Here is a 10,000-nt window from a genome sequence, read left to right on the forward strand (position 1 = left end):
CGTAGAACTATTAACCACCACTTCTTTAGGCGAACACATTTTTGACGTTTTTTTTTTAATGAGTCATGCTCGTTACAATCCCAACAATCACTTGGCAACGAGAATAAAGGCCTCGTAACGACAACAATCTACAACCAGTGTTTATTTAACAGAGGGAAGTATTTTTGGCTGACAATCCTGCCTGTGAGATTATTCTTGCATCGGAAAGGGCTTGGGTGTGTGCGTATGTGCGTGTTTGTGTCTGTTCATGTGTGTATGGCCGAGACGATGACTGTGCACGTGCGAACACATGCACAATGCCTGCGAACACGGTGCTCTGATTGTGGAGTGAGAAAGGGCCTGGGGCTCACTGTAGTCCAACAGCCCAGACAACAATGTGACGGATTGATGCAGTGTATGCCTGTGCTCACTTGATTCATGCGCAGTGAAATTAGCCGTAGCGCCGAGGGAGCAAGCATTATGAAAAGAATGCATTTATCGCGTAAACCGCGAGAATGGCTGCAGGGACTGGGGGGGGGGGGGGTCACATCCTGAGAGACTCTTAGTGATGTGATCGGTGACTCCCACCATCTGATCCGTACTCTGGGTCGGACCCCGGCTAACAACTGAAACCATAGCCCACCCCCACCACCTCCAGGGTGACTCCCTTAACACCACTGGAGAGGAGACACCTGCAACCCCACACACACACACACACGTCTATGCGCACACACACACACGCCCAAACTTGCATGGACACCTTTTGGCACCCCCACACACACACACACACGCATGTCTATGCGCACACCCTTGCGCACACGCACACACGTACACACATATAAACACAAACACACACGTACACACATATACACACACACTCGCTCAACCCCACACATACACACACGCACTCGCTCACCCACACACACACACACGTAAACACACGTACACATATATATACACACACACACACGCTCACCCACACACACAAACACAGAGAGGTGTTCTGGGCGCTAACAGGAAGTGGATGTGATCGCAGAAGCATGATCTAAGTCCAGCCGGTGTTTGCTTTGGGTGGGGATGGGGGGGGGAGAGAGAGGGGGCACCAGAGGCTGTCATCAGGCCTGGCGTTCTGTGTGGTTCCTTTATGCGTCCGCTTCGCTGACCTGTGTTTACGAGCCAGTCTTTGTGCGCTGGTCGCACATGTGTTTCTTTCTCCCCGTGTGAACACGTGTCTCTGATCCGCCCCCGTGCGGCCACGGAGATGTGCCGGACCACCAGATGTTGCGGACCACCTGCAGGCTCTGCTGCTCACTAAGTGGACACACAGCGGCCGCGCTCAATCTGGCCCACATAAATCCCCCCCCACCGGCGCGATAAACACAGAGACGCACACAGACCGGTCTCTGCCTCTTTCTCCAGGACACATCCGTGCACGCGCGCGCACACTCAGACACGCACGCACGTACACACTCACGCCACACACACACACACACACACACACAGACACTCGCAGACTCAAACCCTTGTTATAAAACAGTTGGTTCTGGTCCTTAATTCTGATCGGCCCGGAGTATGTATGTATAAACACACACCGGCGAGCGCATAAGATTCATTTTCAGGGTTAATGCGCCGCCAACCTCAAAGTATGCTATCCTGTGTTGCTAGGCAACCATTTCACCCTCTTGAGGAGCTTTATTGGCTGACGGATAGGTAGTTAATTATTTTCCATAAATAGTTCTATCACAGTTCATGTTGCTGTGTGTTTCTTTGAAGTCTGACTAGCAGTCTGTGGTTACCGTTTTCTAAAAGCAATAAGCCACTTGACTCCACTTCCCTTCGTGCCTCAAACGCCCCGAGCTGTTCTAACATCAGCCTAAACCGGGGCCTCTCATGCTCTCAGGAGCTCATCGCATAAGCTCCATTTACGCAGGCCTGTCGCCGGTCTGTGTCGCCATCGCACACCTACCCACAATGCACCACAGGCGGGTGAGGAGAAGGGAGATCTTAAAGTCACAGAACATGCCGCCTACTCTTTATCTTCTCCTAGCAGGAAGGAGGAGAGGAGAGTGGCTCTGGTTGGAGAGCCGCGCATCTTGTACAACAACGCAGACCCCCCCCACCGCTCCCTCCCGGGCTCTCCTCACTCACGTGTTCCTCTCAAGGTGTCTCACCGTGGGTCCTCTCCCCCCCAGGTCCTGAAGGAGAGCGGGCCTCCCCACATGAAGAGCTTCCAGACGCGGGTGAGCGTGGGCGAGTTCTCTGCCGAGGGCGAGGGCAACAGCAAGAAGCTCTCCAAGAAGAGAGCCGCCCTGTCCATCCTCCAGGACCTGAAGAAGCTGCCCTTCATCCCCGCCGTGGAGAAACCCAAGACCCACTACAAGAAGCGGCCCAAGACCATCATCAAGGTACGCCAGGGCCCCCCGGGATTCTTTAAATCCTAGGCGAGCTTAGAGATTCTCTGGTGACCTCTGATTTGTTGATACTTTTAATATTATGTATATAATAACATCTAGATATTGTATATTCAATAAAGTTATCTATAGTACATATTAAAGCCGGACGTTTGGGTGTCACGGCCGGATTAGAGAACATTATTTATTGCAAAATGATGCTAAGAGATTATAAACAGTGTAAAGTGTGAATGTGCCCCAGACGAGGTGAAGACATGTGGAGGTTGAGGTTCTTCTCAACGACCCTAACCGGTACGGGGAATACGAGCAGCAAGCGTAAGGCCGGGGGCTGGGGCCTCCCGAAACCACGGGGCAACAAGCAGCGCCTCACTACCCCCCCCCCCCCCCCCTCTACCCCTCCAGACGGGCCCCGACTACGGCCAGGGCATGAACCCCATCAGCCGCCTGGCCCAGATCCAGCAGGCCAAGAAGGAGAAGGAGCCCCAGTACCTGCTGCTGTCCGAGAGGGGCATGCCCCGCCGCAGGGAGTTCATCATGCAGGTACGCCGCACGCTACGCTACGCTAAGCTAGGCTAGGCTAGGCTAGGCTACGCTATGCTATGGCGTTAATAGAACGCGGTATGCAAATCGCAAAGGCTGTGGAAAAAAAAAAGTGATTTGTTACCGTTACTGACTGGAAATCAGTATGATATTTTTCTTTTACAATTCAATAGTTAAATAAAGAAGTTTATACTATAAATTATTCTCGACACATCGGCCTGGCCTAAAGGAAAGAGCAGTTTTTATGTTGACTGCTTCTTATGTTGTGTTGGTCATACTAAAGAATGATTTATTTATTTTTTTGTAAATAATACACAACATAAGGAACTTAATAAATTATAAAAATTGAACATTAAATCGCATCGCAATATTGGTCAATATAATCGCAATTAGATTATTACCCCAAATCGTCAGCCCTACTTCTAATGCCATGCCCAGATTAAAACATGATGCATTATGTTTAGTGAAGGTGAAACCAGAAACATGAAGTAAATGTTATTCTATTGTATATATTATAATATTTGAAGTCATGGTGCTGCTGTTGATTGAACCCAAAGACTGGGGGTGGAAGCGTAGCGGGTTCGAACCCTGGGAGAGGAAACAGGACGATGACAAGAAGAGTTGACAGGGACCGTCTGATCCTCTTGATGAGTCAGGCCTCAAATATGGAGCTGACCTCGGTCTGGAGGAACCACTGGAAAGAGACCTGCCGATCGCCTCAGTCCCCTTACAGCGATGGGGGAGCGTGTGTGACTCAGTGAAGATGATCTTTGGGGAGTGAGGGAAGGGGAGATAGTAACGATCAGATAAAAATAATGGAAATCAGGAAGGATCAGCGTGGGGAAGCACCTGCTGCTCTCTGACATTAGCGGGCATCTTGTTACCATGGCGAGGAGCGGTGAGATTGTGCGAGGTGATAGGGCCATACGTATCCTGTCACACTATACCACTACAGGGAGAGAGGAACCGATGCAGGACGCTATAGGATCCTGTGCCAGTCGTGGCGTCACACCGTTCATACAATCTGTTTTGTTAGGGATAAGGAATGGGATTTGACATGTGGTGAAACGTCCTTGTCAGTCTCAGACCATTTGGATTGAGACAGGAACCCACTGAATAGTAAACGAGAGTGTTCTGCTTGTGTCCCAGGGTTCAGAGCTAACCTTTCAGTTAGGATCTGGTACACCTCGGTGGATCCGGTTGGTTTGCTTACTTCCATGGACGCAGCACTCTGTGTTTGTGCGCCGGTTTGTTCCATATCTGGCAACCCGGGATACTCTGAGAGTGAGGACTCGTAACACAAAGGCCAAACAAAACAAACCTTCCGACCCAGAATGGAAGAGAGAACAGCATGTTTCCTTGATCTCTTATGACATATCGTGGTCTTTTTATGATTGACAAAAGTACATTTGTTACATATAGCTCCTTTAAGGGAAGGCGTGTTAGTTTATTCACCTAAACAAAGGAATGGATGTGTAGAATACTTACACAAGAGAAGTGCTAAAGTACCATGGAATATCACACACCAGGTGGAAGGAAGTCTTGGTCTTCTGTATTAGATGAATAATGTTGGAGCGCAGGCCGGAAGATGCAAACAACTGCACCTCAAACCTCTGGCTTCAGTTAGTGCCGATTGCATCCTGTTTGTTAGTAACATCAACACTGCAGTGTCTCCCCTCCCTTCCAGCTCTCATTAACCCTTCCTCTGACACAAGGGCCTTGTGTGGGATTTCCTTGTGGAGGAAGAAATGGATTAGAGATTCCCCAACCAATTCCAGAGATTTCCTGATTGGTCGTAAACGAGTGTTTCCAAAATCGAAATGGTCTCATGCAGAGGCAGGCGCAGTAAACTCGAAACAGATATGATCACAGTGCGTTTCACTCATAAAGAGTTTCTATCAAATAACTCAAATAACAGCTCTTACATCTTGCCTACCGCACCTTTAACTTGACTGGAAATAAAACAAAAATCCATGAATGCCCTATCTCTGCCTCTTTCTCCAGCTCATGTGTCGCATGGTGTACTATTAGTACTGGTGTGTATTTTGGCACACGCTTGTATCAGACTCTGAGACGGCACATGGCAATATGGTGCTGACAGGCACCCTGGTGCATTAGGGACATCGAACCCAGTACCTTTTGGCTGGGAGTCGAACACTAAGCGACAACACGTTCCAGCCCTACGTCATTCAGCGGGGCATCCATCAATGGAAGGGTAGAGGGGGGTCGTTTAGTGCCTTTAGACCTTCACCTAATGTGTCAATCAGTCAGGTAATTGATTGATTGACACATGTAGTTGGCCCAGTTCATTCCTAGATATTGGCTGTGTTTACTAGTGGTTGCTTGACCCTCTGGGTACACCCCCACCCCTCCTGTCCCCTTTCTTCTTCTGCCTCATTTCATTATATTTGTTTTGTACATGTCCATTATATAGGCTCCTGTCCTTTCTATCATTTCCTGTGTGGGTTTAATGAAGTCAATCTTATGTTAAAAGTAATGAAAAATGCAGCAAAGAAGAAAAGAGAAGCCAAGCGTCCATCTTTATTGGCGTTCCCCTGTGGAGCGGCAAGCCGTCTCGATGCCGTTAAAACTCTCCTCATGTTTTTACAGATGGTAAAATAGACTAGTGTGTACCTCTGGATGGGCTACGGCAAACGGGCAGGGTCAAACCATTACCTGCAGGCTGATGTCGTTGCTTGTGGCTCAGGAGGTAGAGCGTGTTAGCGTGAGTGGAGCGGTCTCTAAGCCTCACCCTGACTGCTCCTGACCAGCTGGCTGTGGCCCTGCGTGGCCGACACCGCCGTCGGTGGGTGAATGTGTGCATGAATGGGTGAATATGAGGCAGTATTGTAAAGTGCTTTGAGTGGCCACTTGCTACTCGTTGTATAAAGTCCAATCCATTTGCCATTTGACATTTCACCATGTAACCTTTTTCGACGTAGTTCGGGTTTGAATAGATTTAGCTTATATTCAGCTGATCAAATGTGCCGTGTACCATTGCCTTTGTGTACAGTGAAATTGTTGGAGTTGAGAATGACTTTGACTTGGTATACTATTATACATACTAATTAATTACAGATACAACTAATATGCATGGCATTTTGTCCTGATGACATATTTCTAGTCATTTACAAGTTGCTGGGGAGCTGAATTGGGTAGGTAGTGGATTAAAATAACTTCTGTTTTAAGTGTTTAAGCCTGGTTTTTGCCTGATTAGTGTTTAGTGGGTAGCAATATGGATTTAAAGGACAGAAGAATGACATGAGGCTACATTAAGTATGGAATGCCTCAAGTTCTGCACTATAGGAGGTTTAAGCATACTGCCACAGCCTCTATATACTACAGCCTCTGTATATAACCATACTCCTTTTAAAAGTCTTCAACCCCTTCATTCTGTCTCTCTCTATCTGTGTGTGTGTGTGTCTCTCTCTCTCTCTCTCTCTCTCTCTCTCTCTCTCTCTCTCTCTCTCTCTCTCTCTTTCTCCGTCTCTCTCTCTCCCATCTCCCTCTCGCTCTCTACCATTTCTCTCTTGTTCTCTACCATCTCTCTCTATCTCTCTCTCTCTCTCTCTCTCCCATCTCCCTTTCGCTCTCTACCATTTCTCTCTTGTTCTCTACCATTTCTCTCTCTCTCTCTCTCTCTCTCTCTCTCTCTCTACCATCTCCCTCTCTCTCTCTCTCTCTCTCTCTACCATCTCCCTCTCTCTCTCTCTACCATCTCTCTCTCTCTCTCCCATCTCCCTCTCGCTCTCTACCATTTCTCTCTTGTTCTCTACCATCTCTCTCTCTCTCTCTCTCTCTCTCTCTACCATCTCCCTCTCTCTCTCTCTCTACATCTTGCTCTCGTTCTCTACCATCTCTCTCTCTCTCTCTCTCTCTCTCTCTCTCTCTCTCTCTCTCTCTCTCTCTCTCTCTCTACCATCTCTCTCTCTCTCTACCATCTCTCTCTCTCTCTCTCTCTCTCTCTCTCTCTCTCTCTCTCTCTTGTGAGAGGGACAAAGCTGCTCTTAGCACCGGCGACTAATTCAGCCTCAAAGCTGTTTCTACATGCCTCTTTCAGGGCGCCATTAGGCCATGCTTGTGTTTGTGTGTTCTTCCTTTCACTGTGTGTGTGTGTGTGTGTGTGTGTGTGAGTGTGTGTGTGAGAGTTCTAAGACATTGGGAGGCAGCAGGATCCAAACAAGTCTCCCTTTCCCGTCCTTTATCCCCCGGCCCCCACCTCTCCCTCTGTCCCGTGTCAAATGGCTCTTAAGGGGGACTGATGAGATTTGTATTTAATAATCAAAAGGGAGTGGGGGGCGATGTGTGTTTATTTTGGTAATTTATTGACGCAGTCTGTCTTGCGGTCCGCTTGAGGCTGTCCAAGGACCACTTAGCGGCCATGCCGGACCACTTGAGTGATTGTGGGCCGAGCCCTGGGGGGGTATTCACCAGCCCCCCCACCGCTGTGTCGGACAGTGTTTCCGCCTGTTTGCGGTGAAATGACCGCAAATATTGCGCGGTAACTATCTGCTTACATTCTGCCCTGACAGATTTAAGGTTGTGTGCGACGGCGTGTGATTGATGGTGCGTGTGAGGCTGCGTCCCGTGAGCAGAAGGCTAAGCCCCAGGATCTGCAGCACGGAGCTAATGGCGGAAAGAGGATCACATGCTGGCAGTCGGAGGGAGGATGGCTCTGTTTAGTTTACGACCGGCACAACGCTCCATTCCCGTCCCCCGTGGGGGAAAAGGACAATTCCCTGCGTTTCGTTTGTTAAACGAGAATTTACTCAATCCCACCTTCTCTTCTGTGTGTGTGTGTGTTTGTACGTGCGCGTGCGTGCCCGCGGCGTGTGTGTCTGTGCGTGTGTGCGTCTGTGCGTGCGTGTTTAGGTGAAGGTGAACGGCGAGGTTGCCACGGGAACGGGACCCAACAAGAAGGTGGCCAAGCGCAACGCGGCGGAAGCCATGCTGCTGCAGCAGGGCTACAAGGCCTCAGTGCTCCCCCCCGACGACCCCTCCGAGGTAACGCCCCCCTGGGCACAGCCACGCCCCTCCGGTCACAGCCACGCCCCTCCAGTCACAATACATGTAACTGAGAACTATATAAATATATATATAGTTCTAGATATATATAAGATATATATAGTTTGAACTCGATTATATTAGTATGTTGACCGTTTGACGATATAGAGTATAAGTGACAGAATTCACAGAAGCACCAAAAAAATAAAGATTCAGACAATTTCTGATTTATCAAAATTTGAATCTTATCGCCGATGTGGCGTTGATCTTCCTGCCATCGTACCTCCCCCGTCCGTCCGTCCGTCCGTCCGTTGTACCCCCCACCCCCCCACGTCTGGACCCGGCAGTCCAGGCGTGGGGGGGATCGCTGCCCTCCTGGTTCCATAAGGTGGACTCCTCCTATACCGTCAGCCATTCAGCCTGACGCTCCTATAGACCCAGGGGAGCCTGAACCAGCCTGTAAGGAGGGAGAGAGGGAGGGAGAGAGGGAGGGAGGGAGGGAGGGAGGGAGGGAGTGGCGTTGTGCCGGTTATGTAACCGTGCAGCGGTGTATAGAATATTGCCATCTCCAGCTTATTAGCCAGCAGCGCACTGCGGCACTCGGCAGCGTATCGACAGCAGACAGCCCTGAAGCTCGGCTAAGATACGGCCAATAGCACGGGGAGCTCTGCTGGAATATTGATGCACATTTACCCCACGAGTTTGGACATGCACCAAAAAAGTTTATTTTTCCCAACTGTCCAACGGAGGGCCGCTCGGCTGCAGCGGGGTGTCTGTTTGGGCGTCCTCATTCAGAGCCGCGCTGTGGTTGGACCCGGGTCATATCGGCCCTTCTGTTTTTTCGTGTGTGTCGCGCTGAATGAATTGTGCGTTCTCCGTAACCAAGCAACAGCCGCCCCACCGCGGCGCGGCCGTGGCCAGCGCGCCCCGGTATTCAGCCCCAGGGGGACCGCCCGGCACAACGTTGTCAGGCGGACGCTGAGGTCCTGACAGCTATTGGGATGGCTCTATAAGAGGGTCCAAACTACCTCCCTCCCCCACTCTCTCCCTCTCTCTCTCTCTCTCTCCCTCTCTCTCTCCCCCACTCACTCTCTCTCTCTCTCTCTCCCCCACTCACTCTCTCTCCCTCTCTCTCTCCCGCTCTCTCTCTCCCCCCCCCCCTCTCACTCTCTCTCTCTCTCTCTCTCTCTCTCCCTCTCTCTCTCCCGCTCTCTCTCTCCCCCCCCCCCTCTCTCTCTCTCTCTCTCTCTCTCTCCCCCACTCACTCTCTCTCTCTCTCTCCCTCTCTCTCTCCCGCTCTCTCTCCCCCCCCCCCCCCCCTCACTCTCTCTCTATCTCTATCTCTCTCTCTCTCTCTCTCTCCCCCTCTCTCCCTCCCCCTCTCTCTCTTCCCTCCCTCCCCCTCTCTGTCCCCCCTGTGGGCCAGGTTCCGGCCCAGACACCCTTAGGCCTGATAGAACCATCAAGCGGCATTAGCCAAGTTAAAGTTCCCCCTCCGACCCTCCTCCTCTCACCACCCCCACTGTGTCTGTCCGGGCGCTTTAAGGGGCTCTTTCCTGGCTGCAGCCCCACTGACGGAGAGGCAGTCAGTCATGTGGGGGTGGAGAGGCGGGTAGGGTCTGTAAACACCTCCATCCCCACGGCTGGTTGACGGAGGTGATCCCCCCCCCTCGAACAGCGCTGATCCCCATCATGGCCGGGGAGCAGCCAGCCCCCAGGCTGACCATTTGAGTTTCTAGTGGGAAGGGCCTTGTCTGACATGCATGAAGAAGCAGTTTGTATAAAGTTCTACGTCTCTCTGTCCCTCTATCTCCCTCTCTCTCTCACTGCCCTCCCCCTACACACCCTCTATCTCCACTCTCTCTCTCTCTCTCTCTCTCTCTCCTCTCTCTCTCTCTCTCTCTCATCCATCCACATCACTACAGATGGACGACAAAGGCTGGAACGGACAAAAGGCGCCTTTTACCGAAGCGACAAGTAACAGTGAGTATCCCCACGTCTCACTCGCCCATCACTGCCCCTCCTCCTCCCCTCTAGAGCTTCCCCTCCCTCCCTCCCTCCCTCCT

General features: G+C 50.9%; 1 protein-coding gene across 1 annotated transcript in view; it reads left to right on the plus strand.

Annotated features, from left to right (window-relative positions):
- stau2 (staufen double-stranded RNA binding protein 2) overlaps nucleotides 1-10,000 on the plus strand; it is a gene marked incomplete at its 3' end in the record, with an annotated part of 62,047 nt that overhangs the window by 36,782 nt on the left and 15,265 nt on the right. The window contains exons 8-11 of the mRNA XM_079755050.1: nucleotides 2,172-2,384; nucleotides 2,793-2,930; nucleotides 7,803-7,934; nucleotides 9,860-9,911. Coding sequence (XP_079611176.1) covers nucleotides 2,172-2,384; nucleotides 2,793-2,930; nucleotides 7,803-7,934; nucleotides 9,860-9,911 — 535 coding nt within the window. The remainder of the gene's footprint in view (nucleotides 1-2,171; nucleotides 2,385-2,792; nucleotides 2,931-7,802; nucleotides 7,935-9,859; nucleotides 9,912-10,000) is intronic.

This window comes from Pollachius pollachius (assembly GCF_949987615.1).
Source record: "Pollachius pollachius genome assembly, chromosome: 17".
Taxonomy (NCBI): domain Eukaryota; kingdom Metazoa; phylum Chordata; class Actinopteri; order Gadiformes; family Gadidae; genus Pollachius; species Pollachius pollachius.